This window comes from Mytilus californianus, unplaced genomic scaffold (assembly GCF_021869535.1).
Source record: "Mytilus californianus isolate M0D057914Y unplaced genomic scaffold, xbMytCali1.0.p SCAF_14, whole genome shotgun sequence".
NCBI classification, from domain to species: domain Eukaryota; kingdom Metazoa; phylum Mollusca; class Bivalvia; order Mytilida; family Mytilidae; genus Mytilus; species Mytilus californianus.
In genome coordinates, this window is record NW_026262626.1 from 41,007,932 (window position 1) to 41,033,172 (window position 25,241).

The window sequence follows — 25,241 nt, forward strand, 5'->3', positions numbered from 1 at the left end:
TTTGGACCCTTTTGACCTCAATATGAACCAATTTGATAGCGGGGCCCACAAATAAAAAATCTAAATTCATGGTTAGATTCAGCATATCAAAGAACCCCATATATTCAATTTTTGTTGAAATCAAAAAAAGTTTAATTTTGGACCCCAACTTGGACCAACTTGAAAACTGGGCCCATAACAAAAATCTAAACACATGTTTAGATTCAGCATATCAAAGAACCCCAAGAATTCAATTTTTGTTAAAATCAAACTAAGTTTAATTTTGGACCCTTTGGACCTCAATGAAGACCAATTTAAAAAACGGGACCGAATTAAAAATCTAAAAACACGGTTAGATTTGGCATATCAAAGAACCCCAATAATTCAATTTTTGATGAAATCAAACAAAGTTTAATTTTGGACCCTTTTGACCTCAATATGAACCAATTTGATAGCGGGGCCTACAAATAAAAAATCTAAATACATGGTTAGATTCAGCATATCAAAGAACCTCATATATTCAATTTTTGTTGAAATCAAACAAAGTTTAATTTTGGGCCCCAATTTGGCCCAACTTGAAAACTGGGCCCATAATCAAAAATCTAAATACATGTTTAGATTCAGCATATCAAAGAACCCCATATATTCAATTTTTGTTGAAATCAAACAAAGTTTAAATACTGGACCCTATCTTGAACCAACTTGAAAACTGGGCCCATAATCAAAAATCTAAATACATGTTTAGATTCAGCATATCAAAGAACCCCAAGAATTCAATTTTTGTTAAAATCAAACTAAGTTTAATTTTGGACCCTTTGGACTTTAATGTAGACCAATTTAAAAAACAGGACCCAAAATTAAAAATCTAAATACACGGTTAGATTTGGAATATCAAAGAACCCCAATAATTCAATTTTAGATGAAATCAAACAAAGTTTAATTTTGGACCCTTTTGACCTCAATATGAACCAATTTGATAACGGGGTCCACAAATAAAAAATCTAAATACATGTTTAGATTCAGCATATCAAAGAACCTCATATATTCAATTTTTGATAAAATCAAACAAAGTTTAATTTTGGACCCCAATTTGGACCTTAATGTAGACCAATTTGAAAACTGGACCCAAAATTATAAATCTAAATACACTGTTAGATTCGGCATAACAAATAAATAAATGTGATCAAAGATTTTACAAATATAATGCGCCATACTGTGCAATTAAAGATTACTTCTTGAAATTTTTCAATATTTGAAATTTGAAAAAAAAATAATATTTGAAGAATAATTCTTTTTAATTTCTGAAATCTGAAATGAGAAAAAATCGACACCCCACAATTTCTTTTTATCCCCCCCCCCCTTTTTTCCCCAAAAAAATTCTTTCCCTCAAGATATGGTCATAATCTCACTTCAAATTTCCAATGGAGTTGGCAACCATAATTACCCATTTAAATTTACCATAGTGCTAACTTAATCTATTTTATAATAGAATTAAAAATATAGTGTCAAATCTTTCATATGGATTTTTTTGTAAAAAAAAAAGATGCAACATTTGCAGATATTTTTACTGGTCTTCCTTTATAAATATGCATTTCTTTAAACATAATTTAAAAGCAGTGTAAGGGAAGTAACCAAAACGTTGTATTTGGATTACCTCCCTTACACTGTTTTAAATTATCTTTATTGTTCATTAACCATTACTTTATACATAATTTAAAAGCAGTGTAAGGGAGATAATTTCAATGATGAATTTGATTTATCTCCCTTACACTGCTTTAAATTATGTTTTGTACTTAAGTATTTGTCCATTAACCAGGACAACCTTGTTTTTCCCCCTTTTTTGCCCCTTATTCCTAAACGGTTTGAGCCATAACTCCCCAAAGCAAATCCTAACAATCCCTTTGTGGTATGGAAACTTGTAGTATAATTTCAGAGAGATCCATACACCGTTCCACAGTTATTGTCTGGAAACTAGAAAATGCTTATTTTTGGCCCCTTTTTGGCCCCTAATTCCTTAACTGTTGGTACAATAACCCCCAAAATCAATCCCAACCTTCCTTTTGTGGTATTTAACCTTATGGTCAAATTTCAAAAAGATCCATTCACTTAAACTAAAGTTAGAGTGCGAAAACCAATGTGTCTTCGGACGACGACGCAGGACGACGAAGACGACGCCAACGTCATACCAATATATGACCACAAAATTTTTTTGCGGTCGTATAAAAATTACAAATCCAGGTGACAATATCAAAGGCATAAACTGTAAACTGATGTCTGAGGATTTGACGAAATACCTGAAGATGCAACAGTGTATCACAACAACCTTTTATGTAGGTAATAAACAGTCAGACAATCAGACACAAAATGTTAAAGTGACAGATCTGATGGAATTTTGGCAGTCAGAACACTGTTACACACATACCACATTTCAGAGACATCAATATATTGTAAATGTTTGCCAGTCAAGATTACTGGGAATCAAGACATATACTTCATGAACCCTGTTAGGAAAGTTGTTTTTCTTGACAGACAGTATTCAACCAACAGCTGTAACTACCTTAAAATTGAGAATGGAAATGGGGAATGTGCCAAAGAGACAACAACCCGACCATAGAGAAGACAACAGCCGAAGGCCACCAATGGGTCTTAGCTTGCTTCCTGTATAGAGAGCACATTTTAACCCAGCTTTCCAAATATTGTGCCATTTTTTATTTCTTTGTTCAAGTTAGGAGAATCACCCTCTGGAGGCTGCACTGGGCAGTTTTTTTTGTTATTGTTTGTTGGGGTTGGGGGAGGGGTTGCATATGAAACTGGTTTTAAACACCACTTTATTTTGTGCCTGTATTGTCAAGCTATCTGAACCATGCATTTCTTTTCAGATGAGTAAGGTGTTAGTGGTTGGTGTGATCTGTTGCACTGTCCAATATGTTTAGTAATTTCTGTTATATTTTGTTTTACATCATTCATATGTAAACAACCTTAAGACAATCTTACCTCATCTGTTTGTGCCAGGTGCTGTCCATCTTTAGACAATCTTACCTCATCTGTTTGTGCCAGGTGCTGTCCATCTTTAGACAATCTTACCTCATCTGTTTGTGCCAGGTGCTGTCCATCTTTAGACAATCTTACCTCATCTGTTTGTGCCAGGTGCTGTCCATCTTTAGACAATCTTACCTCATCTGTTTGTGCCAGGTGCTGTCCATCTTTCAAAGGTTCTAATTCTGCAGTGGGCGGGGCATTATAAATCCTATAAAACCATACAATAATTTAAAAATACAGCAAACTAAATATTCAATATTTAAAATACAATTATTTAAGGAATGACTGTAATATTTTTTCTGTCTATGAAGAAATAACATCAAAAATGAGGTGCACACTGAATAACCCGTGTAGCGGGTTATTTTAAAGTGTGCACCACATTTTTTATGTTATTTCGAATAGACAGAAAAAATAGTACAGTCATTTCTTATAATTTAATTCTTAATTCCATTTTAAACCGGAGTAAATCATGAAAAAACGTTGATGATGTCAAGGTCACATGACAAAATTACTTCTATGAGCTGATAAACAAAACAACGTCAGCCAATCGGAAGACGCGTTACATCCAAAATTAAATTATTCAAAAATACATCTCAATCCATGAAAATTGGTACCCACGAAAATAACGAAGATAAACTTTTTAATAAATGTTATAAGAGCAATTTCTTATCATTTTATGCAAAAACAGTAAGTCTACAGGATATCGTGTATCCCTTATCACGGCAAAACCAAGTCATTAAGAATAACATATTCTATCAAATCACAAAAATATGTAGATATGGTAGAGGTGAAATAAAATATTTTAAAATGACTTACTTTTCTAAGGCAGAAAAGCCAAATCTATTTCTACAATACAATATAAATCTCCGTAAGTCAGATTTACTGATGCCACCTATAGGGTTAATATCTGCACTGGAACAATCATACTTAGTCATATATCCACGTAAACTGAAAATAAAATATCACATTTTATAATGCTACCATACAGAGTTGAATATATGCATATTAATTCATGTAAACTGAAAATAAAATATCAGATTTACTAAAGGCCCTTACAGAGTTTTACTAAGGAAACCAATAGAAATTTTAAAATCAGCCAAATATTCTTACTGACAACGGTAATCATGGTAATAGATTTATATTGTTTGTAAGTCTTTACATCTGAATTTTTTTTCAAATGAACATTTATTCTCAGTTGAGTTTAAACCATTCTGTTATATGGTGGCTCCTAATCAAGGCGCTGCTGGACTAATTACTTATGTGCCCCCATACCCTAGCCTCTATCAATATAACTTAGCATTCTATAAAAAAATACTCCATAACCCTAGTGCCCTTGGACTACAACTTACCATTAGTCTGCATAATCAGAGCCCTGAACCAGCAATCCTCCAGATCTCCCTCTGGTCTCCTAACCCTAGTCCCCATGGACTAAAACTTATTATTTGTCTATATTAGCAGAGCCCAGCACTAGAAGTCCTCCAGATCTCCCTCTGGTCTCCTAACCCTAGTCCTCGTGGACTAAAACTTACCATTCGTCTATATTAGCAGAGCCCAGAACCAGAAGTCCTCCAGATCTCCCTCTGGTCTCCTAACCCTAGTCCTCATGGACTAAAACTTAACATTCGTCTATATTAGCAGAGGCCAGAACCAGAAGTCCTCCAGATCTTCCTCTGGTCTCCTAACCCTAGTCCCTATGGACTAAAACTTACCATTCGTCTACAATAGCAGAGCCCAGAACCAGCAGTCCACCAGATCTCCCTCTGCTCTCCTAACCCTAGTCCCCATGGACGAAAACTTACCATTCGTCTACATTAGCAGAGCCCAGAACCAGCAGTCCACCAGATCTTCCTCTGGTCTCCTAACCCTAGTCCTCATGGACTAAAACTTAACATTCGTCTATATCATCAGAGGCCAGAACCAGAAGTCCTCCAGATCTTCCTCTGGTCTCCTAACCCTAATCCCCATGGACTAAAACTTACCATTCGTCTACATTAGCAGAGCCCAGAACCAGCAGTCCAACAGATCTCCCTCTGGTCTCCTAACCCTAGTCCCCATGGACTAAAACTTACCATTCGTCTACTTTAGTCCTGATGAAGGTAAATCCAGAAAAGTGCTTTGGATGTATGAAATTATTAAATGTGTTGTTTTCAATTTTTTAGCAGAGCCCAGAACCAACAGTCCACCAGATCTCCCTCTGGTCTCCTAACCCTAGTCCCCATGGACTAAAACTTACCATTCGTCTACATTAGCAGAGCCCAGAACCAGCAGTCCAGCAGATCTCCCTCATGTCTCCTTACCCTAGTCCTCATGGACTAAAACTTAACATTCGTCTATATAAGCAGAGGCCAAAACCAGAAGTCCTCCAGATCTTCCTCTGGTCTCCTAACCCTAGTCCCCATGGACTAAAACTTACCATTCATCTACATTAGCAGAGCCCAGAACCAGCAGTCCACCAGATCTCCCTCTGGTCTCCTAACCCTAGTCCCCATGGACTAAAACTAACCATTCGTCTACATTAGTCCTGATGAAGGTAAATCCAGAAAAGCACTTCGGATGCATGAAATTATTAAATGTGTTGTTTTCAATTTTTTAGCAGAGCCCAGAACCAACAGTCCACCAGATCTCCCTCTGGTCTCCTAACCCTAGTCCCCATGGACTAAAACTTACCATTCGTCTACATTAGCAGAGCCCAGAACCAGCAGTCCACCAGATCTCCCTCTGGTCTCCTAACCCTAGTCCTCATGAACTAAAACTTACCATTCGTCTACATTAGCAGAGCCCAGAACCAGAAGTCCTCCAGATCTTCCTCTGGTCTCCTAACCCTAGTCCTCATGGACTAAAACTTAACATTCGTCTACATTAGCAGAGCCCAGAACCAGCAGTCCACCAGATCTCCCTCTGGTCTCCTAACCCTAGTCCCCATGGACTAAAACTTACCATTCGTCTACATTAGCAGAGCCCAGAACCAGAAGTCCTCCAGATCTTCCACTGGTCTCCTAACCCTAGTCCCCATGGACTAAAACTTACCATTCGTCTACATTAGCAGAGCCCAGAACCAGCAGTCCACCAGATCTCCCTCTGGTCCACAAACATAACTGGGCAAATAGGTAGGCTAACACCATTCTTACTCTGGCCTGAAACAATCAATGGACAAATCAATTTGATAGTTTACAAGTCAATTAACCATTATATATTGTAAAGGAAGATGTAGCTTATATATCAATAATTAGAGAGTTTCTAATGAACGAGAATTGGATACTGTGGATTCATTTATTTTCGTGGGTACCAATTTTCGTGGATTGAAAAAAACTTACACTTTCGTGGATATTCAATTTCGTGGTTTTACCAAAGTCTGCATACAGGCCAATGGAAAATTTGTAATTCGTTGAACATTTTAATTCGTGGTTCACCTGTACCCACGAAATCCACGAAAATTGGTATCCAACGAATAATAATGAATCTACAGTATTGCTTGAGTTATCTAATTCAATATAAAAATAAAAGAGACTTCGGTAAGTTTTATATTATTATTATTATTGAAATTAAATAACGAGAGATGATATCAGGCAATATCCAATTCATAAGAGTTCTCTTACGGTAAAAATTATCTATGTGTGAAAAAGAAAATTCTGTGAAACATTGTATTTGTTTTTGCACATCATAAGTCTTGTTCTGGTGTCAAACATTAACTTCAAATGTTTTCAAGCTTTTCTATTTATCAAAATGAAATAAAATTTGACATCAGAATATTTTAGATGAAATTTTACCAGAAAATTCAAAGGGATCTTTCTTTCATCAAACCCAACAATAATGTAAAGTTTTGAGGGAACCAAACTAGGCATACTGGGGTTAGTGTGAAATATGTGAAAAATCTGATGGTTAAAGTCCAGTAACTCCTGATCAACAATAGAGAAATTTTTTCAAAAGTAAAAAAGAACTTGCTTCCTTCAATCCTAATGTTGTGTTAAAATTACACAAAAATTGGTCAAAGGATATTTGAGTTATTGAACGAAGTGTTGATGGACGGATGGACCTTTGGTATATCATAATATGTACCGTCTATGAAGGGCGTATAAAAATGAGCATGTCTGAAGCTGTCAAACTGCATTTATGCCCCTTCTACATAAAATTGGTTATATTTTGAGTTAGAGCTGATGAAATTTTCTATAATTCGATATAAAGTAATGCCAGGGGTTTATCTGGGTATTTTGGGAAAAAGGACCCTGGTCAGTTTTGGGAATTTTTTTAATGTGATTACCAATGAAATTGGGAAAAACAACCAATACACCAGATGTTAGTTTTAGTGTATTTAGTTCATTAACAATTTTCTTTTTTGGTGAAAATAAAGTAAGAAACTACATGTATGTTATTAATAATTCAATTTTCTGTTCCTTTTGGTTTTAAATTTAACACAAGGTAATCAAGTTTCTTCTAACATCAAAATAACGAGTTCTTAAAGCACACATGTGATAAATATTAACACCACCCTTTTTTATCTTCAAAGACAGTATAACAGTAAACATGGTTAATATAATAAATAATCCAGGGATAGAAATAAGATGTATTTTAACTGGCCGAGCAATCTAACATTTTTTTAAATCCATTTGCTCTTCTAGATTTTTACTGGCCCTTCAAAATTCAGAAGAAATAACCTCTTGGATCTGTAGTTATTTGTTTACCTTATAAAAACATCTAATATCAACATTTTTTAGTGATAAAGAAAAAAAAAGCATAGTCACATTTTATTTGATTTTGACATGAAAATTTGTGAATATATTTTTGAGTTTCTGTATAAAATACTTCCTGTTTCTCTTTTCTTTTTCATATATCTTTTAGTTTTAGATTTTAGAGTTGCTGTTTCATAGCTGTCACATGCTTGGACTTTTTTTTTCATTTGTTTATTGTATATTTGATCGGCAAACCCGGAATTAGCCTTATCCGTTTACGGAATCTGGTCTGGTTTTGTAATTTTCTTCACTTCCTGTTTATGGCAGTCATTGTTTGTCAATGTTGTTTTTGTCAGTCAATTATGTTTTTACTCGGATTTACACATTAGTTGTTGGCGATTTTCGGCATAAAGTTAGCGGTTCAATAAAATAAACATCTCTGTCGTGAATAATAAAGATGAAAATGAATTTTGTGATCGTTTGGGAATTTTGCTCTCAAAATTGGGAAAAATGTAGTGTTTTTGCCGTTGGGAATGGGTCTGAATACCGGACCCTGTGGAATGCTACAAAAATCCATGAATGCATTACAAAATAACTGTTCTGGGCCTTTACCTGGAAGTTTGGAATATATGGTGGATAACAGGAGACAAGTATTTCATGTAATCACTTGATAACTATAACATCTCAGATGAAAACTTGTTTTTTATTGCTGTTCATCAATGCTAAGGACAAAAGTACTTTGATTATTATTTCCACATTGGCATTGCATTGTCTCCCTTTTTTCTTGTCTGTATATATACCTGTATATTTTGTAAAGCCAGATTTTCTCTCAGACTTCCACCATTGGCTTTAAACTTGGGAATCAACTTCAGTGCAGTGGTAAATACTGTTAATATGGCAGCTACTGCTATATCTATCTTTATTGATAAATGGAAGCTGAAATAATAAAAAGGAGTTAATACTGTCAAAATTGCTATATCTATCTTTATGGATAAATGGAAACTCAAAATATAATAAGTAGCTACACCAAGGGTGCATGATACACCCTTACTGTGCATATTGAAATTGTTGCAAAAAAATGGGATATATCTAGATGGCATTTAATTAGAGGGAAATAAAATGGTTCTATAGAAAAACATGTATGAAGATACCCTAAGACGTTTAAATATTGTGTCAAATATGACTGTTCAAAGTCCCTTTACTCTGGAATGACAAACCAGAACAAATCAAAATCGAGTCTTCATTCACCAATCGGAACAACAGTGTTGTGTTTGTTGTAATTTGATCCAATTATACCACAGCTAGTGTACGACATTTCAAAAATGCCTTTTATTTATTACTTTTTGTTTAAATCAAAGGGTGTGTTATGTTCCAACAATTATTTGTGAGTTTCCAATAAATCAAACCAAGCCAACTCAAGTTGAGGTACAGCATGTGAAAAATTTACTTAAATCTAACAATTTTTAAAAGTCCCAAACTCTGGAACAACAAACCAGAAAATAAAAAAAAAATTAAAAGGGAGTTTCCTTTTATCAATCCCAACAATAATGTTAAGTTTTAAGAAATCAATCAAGGCATATGTGAGTTAGTGCATGATATTTGAAAAATTGTCTTTATAATATAAATGGTCACAGTCTCTTAACTCTAAAACTGTCAAAAACAGTAACATATAGTTGTTAATTTCTGTGTCATTTGGTCTCTTGTGGAATGTTGTCTCATTGGCAGTCATACCACATCTTCTTATTTTTATAAATATCCAATATTTGAACTACAGCATGAAGCTGAAGAAAAATAGTGAAATCATACAGCAATTTTATCTAAAGCAGACAACAATGGCTGAATCTTCATCTCAGATTGTATTGTAACCTTTCATTAAGTGCTTTGTTGCCTTTTATTCATGTGACAAATAGAAGCTGAAATAAAATAATGTACCACCTGGTGCATGAATGAGCTAATCATAAATATTGATATTTGCTTGTGATTCTCAAAATTCCTTTTATAACAATATAACAAACATTTCTCCTGAAATCATTTGTCATGTTTCTTCCAGCTCAACACTTATCCAAGATCTGTAATCTGTACCCATTATTCACTTAAGTTTAACATTGGTTTTATTTTTCCTCAATTTATTGTGTTAATAAGACTCAAATTCCAAAAGTTTGTTTTTCAACCAACATACAAAAACATTTTCCTTAAACCCTATAAATTCCCTTTTCAAAAATCTTTGAAAATCTTTATATATGTGATAGAAAAACAAAGGATATGGGGTATCCATCCATGACACAGTACTTGCACAGCAAACAAACACACAAAAAGCAAAGGAATAGCGCTTTTATTGCTGTTCTTCATCTCAAAGTCACAGTGAGGCCTTCAACACAGAGACGGAGCAAAAAACTCTCACCTCACTGCAAGTTTAAGACGGCCCCTAGCAACGGCTTGAGCGGAATTCTTAGCAAAAATTTTGAAATCAGATTATTTGTGCTCAAGGTATCATGTAAAAAAGACTCAATTCTCAGACTAAGTTGTTTTGAACAGATATATCATGTTAAGGAGGGGTATTTGCGAAAAATATCAGTCAAGGGACTGTGAAATTTCCCAAGCCGCTAGGCTTCTTTTTCCACTTTATATACACAATGCATTTTTCAATATACGATGACAATATTGCTTACGTGTGTTGCCTAAATAATCGGGATAAGGTGCGAAAGATTCCAAATAATTTTGGCGGGAAGAGGCTTGCGAGGGTAAAAAAGGAATATCCAAAATGGCAAATACCACAGCACGGAGGGGAATTTGAGGCATATTCAAAGGCAGTTGTGAAAAACAGGCAAATTCGTTTTGAAATGTCAGAGGAAAAAAGGTTAGAATATTCAAAAAATACCCTGGCCACCATCCAATCAAAATCCGGCATTCTTATATAAGGTGTAATTAAACAAATAATTTCCCAAAAAAGTTTGTCCAATCTGTTCGATCTAAAATCTATTTTTATATATTTAAACTTTTTTGCTCAAGAGTGTATATGTCAAACCTGCCAATCTGTTGAGCTAATTCAGCAGCTCTAGACTGTGTTTCTTTAGAGCTGTTTTCTGAGCCCATGTAACATGTTGTAAACACTAAACCAGCTAGCTCTTTATCATCTGTGGGTATATAAGATGGATCACCTATGACTTTCCTCACATCTGATAACACCTTAGTATCTGTAATATAGATAAAGCATAATTTATTATATATTTTAAATTGGTGAAATATCACTTATGTAGTACATGTTCATATGTGTTTTCACAGTGTTCCTTGTTTAAATTTTACCACAAAACTTGACTTGGACAAACAAAAAATACAAATACAAATAATTAATGGTATATGGGAGACAACTCTTGTTATATTTAATAAGAGGAAACTCTTTGCATACCTTGAAATAGGAAAACATGTAAATTATTCCAAACTATAGTATGAAGTAAAAAGAAGGTCATTATTTTTCTTCTATCAGTTGCTTGCAATTCTAATTTTTTACATTGCATGGAAAAGGAAGGATGTGGTGTATCAAAATATGATATTAATCAAAAATAAATGAAGAATGTGTCGGAGGACAAGAATGCCTTAACTCAAGCTCCAACCAAACGAAAATGGGAGGGACGAATAGAAAGACGGATGGTCAAGGGTAACACTGAATGCCCTCATCGTCTATGGCGGGGGCATAAAAATAACTGCCTAGCAGATTTTTCAGATCTATTCTGAAAAGGAAAGTTTGTGAAACAGACACCTTCTTCTTAAATCTGTAGCATTCCACTTCAAGTTCTTTTAACTTTAGAATAATAAGATCATCAGAAGATTTGAAAATGTGATTACAGACAAACCTCCCTTCTTGACAGCATCTATCACAAGATGACACATACTGGAAACAATACAGGCAGTACTTACCTCCCTTCTTGACAGCATCTATCACAAGATGACACATACTGGAGACAATACAGGCAGTACTAACCTCCCTTCTTGACAGCATCTATCACAAGATGACACATACTGGAGACAATACAGGCAGTACTAGAACTATCAATACCCCCACTAAGGGGGAGAAAATATCCTCCCTGACCACTCCTTCTAAGGTAGTCCCACAACCAACAGGCTGGTCCCAAGCTGTAAATATACAAAAGAACAATTAAATAATCTTACTGAAAAAGAGATGGAATGCTCTCTGACCACAGATCAGATTTTAAGATCTCCCAATAACTAACCAACTAGGTATAAGTCCAAAACTGAGCTACATTTGAAAAGGTGTTCAAGTTGTCAAATCTTTCATTTTCTAGACTGTTGTTTTTATTTTTGGCCACAGTTTTGTCTGTTTTTATTTAACTCATGTTTTTTTTTATCTAATTACTGTGGATTTATAAATTTTTTCGTGGATTAAGGAAATATTGTATTTTTGTGGACAATTAATTTCATGGTTTGAAAAGTCTGCACTCAAGCCTATAGATAATTTAAATTTGTGGTTCACCTTCACCTACGAATACACAATATTGATACGATTGGAATATTAGATTAATCATCAGTATATGATTAAATCACAAAATCCTTAATGATTAGTTTAGAGAAACTAACAACTGATAACCAAGCATTGATTAAAACAAGAATGTGTCCATAGTACATGGATGCCCCACTCGCACTATCATTTTCTATGTTCAGTGGACTGTGAAATTGGGGTCAAAACTCTAACTTGGCATTTAAATTATATAGATCATATCATAGGGAACATGTGTTCTAAGTTTCAAGTTGATTGGACTTCAACTTCATCAAAAATTACCTTGACCAAAAACTTTAATCTGAAGCGGGGCGATCGGACGGACGGACGGAAGAATGAATGGATGCACAGACCAGAAAACATAATGCCTCTCTACTATCGTAGGTGGGGCATAAAAATTACTAAAAGTAATATTGCAAAAACAGTAGAACAGTATTTTAATAAAATGGTTTATCTATTATGTTCTACTTGAATGGCTACATTATATGGTTTTAGGCTTCAGTAAGTTTTATACAATGTAAACCTATCCAAGAGCTTATTATGAAATATAAATAAATCTGAATTTACTACTAATTATCCCTCTCAGTTGTAATGAATCCAGTAGTGTATATAAACATAAAGGCTATTCCATTAAAATTTATGTGAAAGGGTAGGAAGAAAGTCTTATGTTTGGACATATGTTGTGGGTCATTCATGATATTTTGTTCATTTGATGTAAACAAAATTACTTAAAGAAAGTATGTTGGTCAGTAGGGGGGGGGGGGGGGGGGGATGTTGAAAATCCTTTCCGACCCTATCACGTCTATTTAAATGGAATTTCCCTAACCTAATCTCCTCTTCAGGTGTATGGTACTGCCATTCTATGGGGTCAGTGGTTGGCTGAAAGGAGTCATCATGGGAAACAGCAAAATCACAATGAACTCTAGGATAGGCATAGGATTTGGATCCCTGAAAAAGAAATGAAATAAAAAGTCATGTCATACAGCAAAAAAACACAAGACTTCTAGGATAGTAAAGGATTGACACCTCTGAAAAAGTAAAAATATATGTCATTATCATATACAAACATAGTCATCTAGGCTGAGAAAATATCTAGAATCCTGAAAAACAAACTGAGTTGATTGCAAGTCTCTTTTACCTCAGTTCACAGCTGACAGAAGACAAAGTTGACAAGTCCAGACAATTTATTTTATTGTTTAATAACTATTAAGCAAAGTCTTTTAAAAAATTTGCCTAAAAAAATAGAACGTTAATATTTATTTTATAGAGAATCAAGTCAAACATTTAAGTTGCTCAGATGATCAGTTTTATAGCATGAATAAGAAAAGTCTTTCAAGTAAAAAGAAGTGCACATAAGTGATATAGAATGCAAAATTGGATAACATATCTCTACTCAAATGTTGTATTATATATAAAACAACAGATAGATTTCTATACCACATATCTTAACTACATGTGTATGACTAATTTTTGATACATTGAGAATACATTTTTTAATCGTAATAATACTGACCAACTCATTCCTGCTACGGATGGCATTTCTGTAAGTTCTCACATCTTCTAAATCAACAGTGGCTACATTTACTACCTAAAAACATTTACACAATATTACTATAGAATAAACTTTTTGTACCGTACTAAATTATACAATACAAATTAAAAGCAGTATTTTTTGGAGAGTAATAATTTCATAATCTTAAATTATATATTTGTGTTACAACTTAAGCTTGCAACTAACAAAGGCAAAATTGACCTTAAAAAGTGTTGGTTGTTTTGTTAATGCCACTTTAGTTTGCTTTAATACTTTTAAAAATTTTCACTTCCAAAATTTTGGTCTGAGTGTACATCATGAATGTTATCCAAGAAATTAAATCATACATTTTTTTCAAAAGAACTTGTGTAAGCATAGTGAATTGTACCAAAGACTACTATGAAAATAAGAATTTTGAAAACCCTTCAACCTATTGTAGCAATACTTCATGAGAATATCAAGTTCATTTCTTTAGTTACAGTGAATTTGATGTCAATTGATAAAATCACAAATCACATGAGTGAGTGTTTCTAGTATACTTTATATTCTCAATTTTATTTATGTTACTGAGCCAACATGTGTGTGTGTGTGTGCACCTACTATATTTCCGGGTATCAAGCCATATTCTTGTTCATTTGTGTTTGTCTGGCTTACTTTTTATCTTTCTATGTTAAGCAAGCTGTTTGTGGTTGGTATAAATACCCCAAAAACCCTGATTTCATGCAGGTACCCCCTCCTAAGAGTTGCATCTCTATTTTTCTTCAGTATAACCCCTCCTCTGTCTCCTTTTTAAAAAGTAAAAATAACCAATATAAACTTAACTACTCTTATTGTATTTATATTGATTTATATAATATACAATTTGATATTTTCATTTTGTCTGAATTATGTAAATCCATTTTATGTTGTGAAGTTATAAAATGATTTTTTATGTGTATCATACAAAATCTCCTACAAAGAGATCCCTCTTTTGTCAGCTCTTAATGTTTGCAATGTATTTTGCAAGTTGATGTGTTATTAAATGTTTTTTCTTCATTTTGTTCATCTTTTTCCAACATACCACTTCCTGTAAGCCAAACTGTGGCCCCTGGGAGCAAATCTTTCCATTAATGGCAATCATTGAACAGCCGTCATAATATACTCTATCACCGTCACAACCAATCTGGTTAGCAAACACATATATACCTCCACACTGGAAACAGAAAAATAATATGTTACCATGACATATCAGTTATTTTTACCTCTACGGTATAAATAGAAAATAAATGGGGAATATGTCCATGGGACAAAACTCAAGAACTGTAAAAGTGATGCTTCCCAAAGTTGTACTTGATCTGAGTTTTGTGGTAATAAGCATTGTGTATACGTTTCATAACATTTAGTTGAGGCAAACTTAAGTTAGAGAACGGAAACCAAAACTTCAGCAATTTTTCCATTTATAAAGGGGCATAACTCTAGAACAGTAAAAGTGACACTACCAAAATTCAAACGTGATCTGTGTTTTGGGGTATTAAGCATTGTGTATAAGTTTCATAACATTTGGTTGAGGCAAACTAAAGTTAGAGAATGGAAACGAAAAATTCAGCAATTTTTCCATTTGTAAAGGGGCATAACTCTAGATAGGTAAAAGTGACCCCACCAAAATTCAAACTTGATCTGTGTTTTGTGGAAATAAGCATAGTGTATAAGTTTCATAACATTTGGTTGAGGCAAACTAAAGTTAGAGAACGGAAACCAATTTTGGGACGTACATACGTACGAACAGACGGACGTACAGACGGACAAGGGTAAAACTTAATGCCCCCTCTGCTATGGCGGGGGCATAAAAATAATCTGTCAGTGTAAGAACCATTCTGGTTGAACAAAAGAAAACATATCAACACAAAAAACATAATATGATCATTTACTGTGACTATTACTTAATTATTATTTAATTTTAAGAACAACATATCCATACCATAATACCATTGTTGCAGACTTATCAGACTTCACACTAATCTTTCTGTAATTTATAACAACTGTTTGCCATTGATTAACATCTCTACATTAGTTATATTGTGTACTTTGCGGTGAGAATGGGAAATGAAGATGACAAGACTTGGTTAACTATATTGTCATTAAAGCAAAAGTAATCAGAACACTTCAACTATAAACATATTTAGTCTTTATGAAGACTTACACTGCAGTTGTTGACCACTAGTTAGAATATGCATAGTAGGAGAGTTTGGATGGTATTTAACAGGAAGTAATTAACAATACCTTCATTGTAGCAGATTTAATGAGATCAACTCGGACATAACCTTTCAGTAATAATACCTTCATTGTAGCAGATTTAATGAGATCAACTCTGACGTAACCTTTCCGTAATTCATGATGGCTGCCACTACCATTGGCGATTATCTCAACTCCATCTAAACTCATATCAATATGGTGCCTGAAATAAATAAACTCTCCTCAATCATACTAAAGGCTATACATTAATAAAAGGATATGGGGGGATATGTCAATAAGACAGAAACTCAAAATATACAAAAAATCTTTAGATACCGGAACCGGTATATCAGTCAGGGATATAACTCTATAGGGTTATTAGAGAAAATATCTTGTGTGTGTTATTACAGATACTTTCATGAGTTGTCTACTCTTTATTCCTTAAATTTTCTAAATCTGTAGTAACATATGTCAATGTATGTTTGTTATTTATTAAATAAATCATAAATATTTTAATTTTTAGTGGGCACATGAGAATTCTTGAAACTTTGCGCAGAACCTAAATACATAGCCTTGATAACTAATTTTTGAATTAAATTAATACATTTTTCATTAACCATGGTAAATCAATGAGACAAGGTTTTTAAGGGATAAACTTAGCTGTAATAACAAGGCTTATATATAATTAGTTATTAAAGGCATGTAACTTATTATATGAGACACTTGGGAAATACTGGGAAGCTTGCGCAGAACCTCATTACATGCTCTGATCATTATTTCTTACAATAAATTAAAATACATTGTGATTAAGCATGATGTATGTCTGAGCAAAGGCTTTGAAGTGATGTAGAGAAGCTGTAATAACACCCTTTAGTTATTACAGGAATATTTTGTCTGTAATAACATAGGTGTACTATGCATGATTGGCAAACTATGAACTGTTATATCTTTTTATAGTTTAGTATACATAAAGACAATAATAATATCAATAGAACTTGTATACATTTAAACAAAACAAATGATGTATATTGGCCCTTTGAAACATGTAACATACATATGTTATCACATTTTTTTGATTTTTTAGTCCACAATAACAAATGTATGTTATTTTTTCTCTAATAACCCTATAGAGTTATATCCCTGACTGTTTATAGAACTAAGCATGTCAATATTAATGCACATTTATTATAGCTGTATAGCAAACCATATGACTGTTAAACAACTACAATAAAGTATAAAAGTAACAATGTCCTTATTTTTGTGAAATGCAGCTTTATTTGACAATTTTCAGAAACGATATGAATTCAATTGCAAAATAATGTCAACCTTTAAACAGAGATTACCTTCACCTTGTAATATTCTTATTAAAAATTCAGAATACTATGAACAGTCCATAAAGATTAAAGCACACTATACAGAATTTGCAGTAAGTGTGTATTTTTACCATTTACAGGGATTGATTTCATGGTTTTGACAAATTCTGCAAATTAGACTATAAGAAATTTGTATTTTGTTGATCATATGAAGTGAAGCAGGAACAGATTACCATTCCTGAGCACCTGAGATAGCCCCCAGTTTGTGATTGGGTTGGTGTTGCTCAATCTTTAGTTATCTGTGTTCCATTCCTGAGCACCTGAGATAACCCCCAGTTTGTGATTAGGTTGGTGTTGCTCAATCTTTAGTTTTCTGTGTACCATTCCTGAGCACCTGAGATAACCCCCAGTTTGTGATTAGGTTGGTGTTACTCAATCTTTAGTTTTCTGTGTACCATTCCTGAGCACCTGAGATAACCCCCAGTATGTGATTGGGTTGGTGTTGCTCAATCTTTAGTTATCTGTGTACCATTCCTGAGTACCTGAGTTAACCCCCAGTTTGTGATTGGGTTGGTGTTGCTCAATCTTTAGTTTTCTGTGTACCATTCCTGAGCACCTGAGTTAACCCCCAGTTTGTGATTGGGTTGGTGTTGCTCAATCTTTAGTTTTCTGTGTACCATTCCTGAGCACCTGAGATAACCCCCAGTTTGTGATTGGGTTGGTGTTGCTCAGTCTTTAGTTTTCTGTGTACCATTCCTGAGCACCTGAGATAACCCCCAGTATGTGATTGGGTTGGTGTTGCTCAATCTTTAGTTATCTGTGTACCATTCCTGAGTACCTGAGTTAACCCCCAGTTTGTGATTGGGTTGGTGTTGCTCAATCTTTAGTTTTCTGTGTACCATTCCTGAGCACCTGAGATAACCCCCAGTATGTGATTGGGTTGGTGTTGCTCAATCTTTAGTTATCTGTGTACCATTCCTGAGTACCTGAGTTAACCCCCAGTTTGTGATTGGGTTGGTGTTGCTCAATCTTTAGTTTTCTGTGTACCATTCCTGAGCACCTGAGATAACCCCCAGTATGTGATTGGGTTGGTGTTGCTCAATCTTTAGTTATCTGTGTTCCATTCCTGAGCACCTGATATAACCCCCAGTTTGTGATTAGGTTGGTGTTGCTCAATCTTTAGTTTTCTGTGTTCCATTCCTGAGCACCTGAGATAACCCCCAGTTTGTGATTAGGTTGGTGTTGCTCAATCTTTAGTTTTCTGTGTACCATTCCTGAGCACCTGAGATAACCCCCAGTTTGTGATTAGGTTGGTGTTACTCAATCTTTAGTTTTCTGTGTACCATTCCTGAGCACCTGAGATAACCCCCAGTATGTGATTGGGTTGGTGTTGCTCAATCTTTAGTTATCTGTGTACCATTCCTGAGTACCTGAGTTAACCCCCAGTTTGTGATTGGGTTGGTGTTGCTCAATCTTTAGTTTTCTGTGTACCATTCCTGAGCACCTGAGTTAACCCCCAGTTTGTGATTGGGTTGGTGTTGCTCAATCTTTAGTTTTCTGTGTACCATTCCTGAGCACCTGAGATAACCCCCAGTTTGTGATTGGGTTGGTGTTGCTCGGTCTTTAGTTTTCTGTGTACCATTCCTGAGCACCTGAGATAACCCCCAGTATGTGATTGGGTTGGTGTTGCTCAATCTTTAGTTATCTGTGTACCATTCCTGAGTACCTGAGTTAACCCCCAGTTTGTGATTGGGTTGGTGTTGCTCAATCTTTAGTTTTCTGTGTACCATTCCTGAGCACCTGAGATAACCCCCAGTATGTGATTGGGTTGGTGTTGCTCAATCTTTAGTTATCTGTGTACCATTCCTGAGTACCTGAGTTAACCCCCAGTTTGTGATTGGGTTGGTGTTGCTCAATCTTTAGTTTTCTGTGTACCATTCCTGAGCACCTGAGTTAACCCCCAGTTTGTGATTGGGTTGGTGTTGCTCAATCTTTAGTTCTCTGTGTACCATTCCTGAGTACCTGAGATAACCCCCAGTTTGTGATTGGGTTGGTGTTGCTCAATCTTTAGTTTTCTGTGCAGTGCTTTGTTGTTGTTTGTATTTTTTTTAACATGGACTAATGATATTGTATTGCCCCTTTGATTTCATTTTCTCTCTGCTCTTAAATTTGTTTTTTTTCTTATATCCACAAAATAACGAAAATTGGTAGGCCATAAATATATGTAGGACTTTGAGGTGCGATGGGGACACTGTAGTGCGATGGTTACGCTGAAGTGCACTGGTCTTTGCCAACGTGTGATGGTCCTTTCACTGATATGTGATGGTCTATATAATGCATGATGTCTAGTTACACTTCAAAGTCAAACCATCGCATTTGAGCATGACCATCACGGTTGAGAGTATCATCACGGTTCAGAGTCCTATATATATATAAATCCTCAGCATAAAATTATTTTACAGTTATGCTAAGCCCTTCTATTTACCCATCAGGTGTCCACAATTCTTCACAGATTTCTGATCCAATACACGTATCTATAGTAGATATCACAGCATCACCAATAGGTACAGTTTTCTGGAAAATAAAGAAATTTTAAATGGTTAAAACCACAGCATCACCAATGGGTACAGTTTTCTGGAAAATACAAAAAGAAAGAAATTCAAAACGGTTAACAGCACAGCATCACCAATGAATACAGTTTTCTAGAAAATAAAGAAATCAAATATGGTTAACACCACAGCATCACCAATGGGCACGGTTTTCTGGAAAATACAAAAATGAAGAAAGTTAAAATGGTTAACATCATAGCATCACCAATGGCATAGGCGGATCCAGGGGGCCCAGCCCCCCCCCCCCCCCCCCCCCCCCCTTTTGTGTGAAAAATTTGGTTGATTATAAAGGGAATCACTGAAGCATGACTAGAGCGGCCCCCCTTAGGTCAGTCAGTGCCCCCCCCCTTATGAAAAGTTCTGGATCCGCCACTGAATGGGTACAGTTTTCTGGAAAATAAAGAAGTTTAATAAGGTTAACAGCATCACCATTGGGTACAGTTTTCTGAATAACCATGAAAATACAAAAACAAAGAAAGATAATAGGGGTAACACCATAGCCTCATCAATTGGTGCTGAAAGGTTCTTGATGTGTGGGGCTTTCAGAAAATGCTCCCACTTTAATGTTTTTTTTATTGATCAATATAGAAAGATTTAAAAAAGGGGAATGCACCCTTTATAACACTTAAAAGTCACCATCAGGATTTGGTTGAATGTTATTGAATATCTGTGTCACAGATGACCATGAATATGTTCCAATTGTCATAACAACAAAAAAAATCTTCCCTATTTTCTTGATCGTTACATCACAGAGTACTGTGGATTCATTTATTTTCGTGGGTACCAATTTTTGTGGATTAAGGAAAATTTCGATGTGGTTTTGCCAAAGTTCGCATACAAGCCTATAGAAAATTTGTTATTCGTTGAACATTTAAATTCATGGTTCATCTGTACCCACAAAATCCACGAAAAAATTGGTATCCAACAAATAATAATGAATCCACAGTAAGACTTATAACTGGCAGTTCTTTTTTGTACCATGGTATTGATGGTTTCTCCTGGAGTTTTGAAAATCCCTATGTTATCTTCCGCCATTTTTTAATACTGGTAGTGATTTTTTATGTGGAAAATTAGAGCATCAATTGTCAGAGAAACTAGTAAAATCTCTCTAAATGAATCTATACATATACTATAGATGCACACTCGACCATTAATATTCTAAATATATCTAAATAAAGATAAATGCCTAAGCAGTAAGATAATGTATTAAATAAGTTATTATGAGAGAGGCTTCTATATCACTTTCTATAAATACACACCTGACCAGTAATATCCTGTATTGTATACTATGGGGAATTTCCACTATAATTTATCTATAATTACTAAATAGAGATAAATGCCCAACTGTAAGTATTGCCCTATCACTAAAGTCTATATATAGATACATACCTGACCTGTAATATCCTGTATTATATGTGGGAGTTTCCCTCTCACTAAAGTCTATATATAGATACATACCTGACCTGTAATATCCTGTATCCTACGTAGGAGTTTCCCTCTCACTAAAGTCTATATATAGATACATACCTGACCTGTAATATCCTGATCCTACGTAGGAGTTTCCCTCTCACTAAAGTCTATATATAGATACATACCTGAGCTGTAATATCCTGTATCATACGTGGGAGGTAATAGTCCTCTATTTGTTTATGTTTACCCCATGCTGTAAACCATCTTGGTTCTCTGTAGTTGCCATCATTTGCCAGTGCCATCTTTGGTCGAATCAGTAAAACTTTCCTTCAAATAAAAGGAGGAAGTATGATAATAGATTATTATATTTGCTCCCTGAAATTGCAAAAATTGTCAACTTATGCAACTCTTTCAAAATTATGTTAATTGTATTGATAAATAAACCAGTAAATAGAATCTGGAAACTTAAGTGCAGAAAAATTACTTGTGACATGTAATACAAGAAGTATCAAATTAAACGTCCCTATTCCAAACGGAAGTGAATGTTTACTTCTACATATGGCACCACCAAACAGATGATCAACATTAGCAAGTATTCTACTGCCGGAATGAGAGAAGTCCAAGGGATGACCATATTTATCACAAAACAAAAGGTTTGAAGCCCAAAAGCAAATTGGTAAGACAAAATTTAAATATATAAATAAATGTACCAATGTCCAACAAAATATCTTACATGTCTTATGAACAATCAACAACTGGAGATAATTTGGAAGAATTATAATATTTTTTGATTTTCAAATTCAATTGGCCAATAAACTGCTTCACTGAGTGCAGCTGGATACACCCGTAGAAGTCCAACCCTGAACAGTTGGGGCAAAAATGGACACAATATTCAAGCTTGATACAGGTCTGAATTTAGATTGTAATTAAATATTTGATATATTATAGGTTTCTGAATAAATGTAGTCAAAGAACTTGAAATTGGTTATATGAAAGATTTCTTGCTGTTGTGCAATACACTGTGCTGTTGTGCCATACTTAGTAAATCTGTTGTCAGACTATAAACAAATAAAATCTTATAAATCGGAAATGTAAAATCGAAAATTTATAAAAATCAAAAGGGAGCTTACAAAATTAGATATAAACAATTTACCAAAGTTTCATAATAAATGCTGAAAGCATTTTTGAGTTATTGTCCCAAAACTTGAAAATCCCCCTTTTTGTAATGAATAAAACCCCATAAATTGGAAACGTATCGTCTGAAATTTATAAAAATCAAAAGGGAGCTCATGTCGATAGAAATAAACAATTCACAAAAGTTTCTTGCAAATTGGTGAAATTGTTTTTGAGTTGTTGTCTGAAAACTGGAAAATTTCCCCTTTTTTAATGAATAAAACCCCAAAACTCGGAAACGGTAAATCTGAAATTTATAAAAAACGAAAGGGAGCTCATGTCAAAAGATATAATCAATTCACAAAAGTTTCATGCATATTGATTAGAGCGTTTTTGAATTAATGTCCGACATGTTGACGACGGACGGACGGACAGACGGTCAACGGTATACCATAATACGTCCTGTAAACGGGCGTATAAAAAATGGCCTAATCATACCCTAGTTACTGAGACCATTTTGTCACAAGTTTTATGAGAAAAGGTTTCCCACTTGACCAGAAAAATTATTGAATGGTGAAGGAAAAGGGAAGAATAAAGATATTTTTGCCAGCTAAAAATGAAGAAAAAAATAACTATCCCATTTCCTGCATCTATAATTATTTTCACTCGTTCTTTGTCAAATCAAATTTTACAGCTTTGCAGCACTGAAAAGATTTAAATTGGCAATATGTTTGAACCTAGACTTCATCATGCTTATCAGGGCAAGATACATGCCAACTCATTAAAATAACTGGATCAAGTAAAAAAAACACTGAAATAAATGAAATAAACAGATAACAGTATGTGTACTATAGAATTGTATAAATTGGTCATGCTGTGATTTTTCTCTCTCACCATTTTAAGCTCATTTGCAGCACTAACTTTGCCAAAACAGCTTTATATTGTGACTAGGAGTTAATATCTAACAATATCTTCATGTAAGAAGCCTGGTAATATATAATTATCTTTTCTCATTTCAACACTCAAAATCAATAAATTTTGGTTAAATCCACATTCAACTGACATTATTCACTTTTTAAAAAACTATCATAAACTTTCAGTATGAAATAAGATGTGGTATAATTGCCAGTAAAACAACTATTCACTATCATAAATAACTTACTTGTTCAGAAAGAAAACACGACAGTTGTAAGCTATATTTTTATGCATCACTGGCCTGAAAATAAAGAATTGCATATAGATATATAAGTCACATGTTAAGTGCAAAATTATTTTTACATTTGTCAGATTTATCTACTCATAAAAGATGAAAATGTAAAAGATACAAACCAAGAACAATGGGGGAATGTCTAGATATGTTAACAGTTAATGAATTCCAGTAACTTCATTGGCAAGAATTTGCAGGAGAGAAAGAGAGAGCTTAGACTACACTGTAAGATGACAAAAAAAAGCTATTTTCAAAACCTAGGAAAATTTATAAATTTTGAAGCTATGTTCTGCATTTATAAATATTTGTTATCTTAGTAACCCTTTATAAATTCTGTCAAGTCTATCATCTACAAATAATATTTTGATGTACATAAAAAATACTACAATGCACTTTTTGAGAACTGAATTCCAACAGCCAACAATGGAAAAGTCCAATGTTAACAAGAATACCCACAATTCACTGTCAGCCTCCCTTCTTACTTCATATATTTTTTCTAAGTTTCCAAGGAATCAATGATTTAATGTGCATACCTCCATGCCAACAAAGTAAAAAGCAAAACATAACAAGAGTGCACACACTAAAATGTCTCCGCTGCTTTACTTATCATGATTATGAAATATTCTATTTTGTTCAACATTGACAAGCATCTTCCTTGTCCACCATTGTTGTAAGGCACCCTTATAATCTCAATGAGAACAGGGCAAAATATTTGATTAGGGCTGAAATATGACTAGGGTAATTCTTTTATAATTACTTATGTAAAACCCAATGTTTTAATCCAAATATATATAAGTGATAAACTTATTAACATCCCTGTCTGTCATATAACATCTAGGGTAAATAAATTTCTGAGTAAATCACTAGAAACCAACAGCATTTACACCTCATAAAGGATTGCTGCAAAGATCAGTTGTCATAAAGATATATCTCAAAACTATCTCAAAGATACTAGTGTTGTTCAATCAGCAAAAAAATGCAAATGATGATTGGTTATAAATGGTATGATTGGTTATGCCAAATCAATTGACTATCAACAATCATGTAATTGGTTGTGTTTGAAAAGATCCATTAGTAACAAAAGTACAAATGGAAACAAATTCTTTTAAAGTTCACTAGATATGCTTGATGGTTTAGAGCATATTGAAGCAGTTTTATATGTATACTTTTAATTTTAGTTCCTTTATATGTTTTGGAGTTTAGTGTGATGTCCATTTTCACTGAACCAGTACACAATTTTATTCAGGGGCCAGCTGAGGACCACCTCCGGGTGCGGGATTTTCTCGCTGCGTTGAAGACCCATTGATGGCCTTCGACTGTTATCTGCTCTTTGGTCAGGTTGTTGTCTCTTTGACATATTCCCCATTTCCATTCTCAATTTTATACTGAAACCATTTCAAGTTTTGTGTTTATTTACAACTGATTATTATTGGTTATGAAACTTTTCTATCAACTGTTTAGTTGGATTGCCTCAATTGAATGATTTTCTAATATGATGGATCACCACAACATCACAAAGGTATTCTGTATAAAAACTTACATTCCAACATCACAAAGGTACTCTGTGTAAAAACTTACATTCCAACATCACAAAGGTACTCTGTGTAAAAACTTACATTCCAACATCACAAAGGTACTCTGTGTAAAAA

General features: G+C 34.2%; 1 protein-coding gene across 6 annotated transcripts in view; it reads right to left on the reverse strand.

Annotated features, from left to right (window-relative positions):
* Positions 1 to 25,241, reverse strand: part of LOC127724545 (glutamine-dependent NAD(+) synthetase-like) — a 41,886-nt gene that overhangs the window by 11,960 nt on the left and 4,685 nt on the right. The window contains exons 4-16 of one of the 6 annotated variants that reach the window (XM_052231531.1): positions 23,548 to 23,601; positions 21,458 to 21,599; positions 19,739 to 19,827; positions 16,046 to 16,163; positions 14,790 to 14,921; positions 13,712 to 13,786; positions 13,025 to 13,146; positions 11,665 to 11,816; positions 10,711 to 10,879; positions 8,486 to 8,621; positions 6,046 to 6,152; positions 3,835 to 3,966; positions 3,154 to 3,226 (exon numbers count right to left, since the gene is read on the reverse strand). In XM_052231531.1, the coding sequence (XP_052087491.1) occupies positions 3,154 to 3,226; positions 3,835 to 3,966; positions 6,046 to 6,152; positions 8,486 to 8,621; positions 10,711 to 10,879; positions 11,665 to 11,816; positions 13,025 to 13,146; positions 13,712 to 13,786; positions 14,790 to 14,921; positions 16,046 to 16,163; positions 19,739 to 19,827; positions 21,458 to 21,599; positions 23,548 to 23,601 (1,501 nt within the window). Of the gene's footprint in view, positions 1 to 2,973; positions 3,227 to 3,834; positions 3,967 to 6,045; positions 6,153 to 8,485; positions 8,622 to 10,710; positions 10,880 to 11,664; positions 11,817 to 13,024; positions 13,147 to 13,711; positions 13,787 to 14,789; positions 14,922 to 15,988; positions 16,015 to 16,045; positions 16,164 to 19,738; positions 19,828 to 21,457; positions 21,600 to 23,547; positions 23,602 to 25,241 lie in introns of those variants that run through there. The other 5 variants (XM_052231530.1, XM_052231529.1, XM_052231528.1 and 2 more) reach the window with 5 other exon arrangements.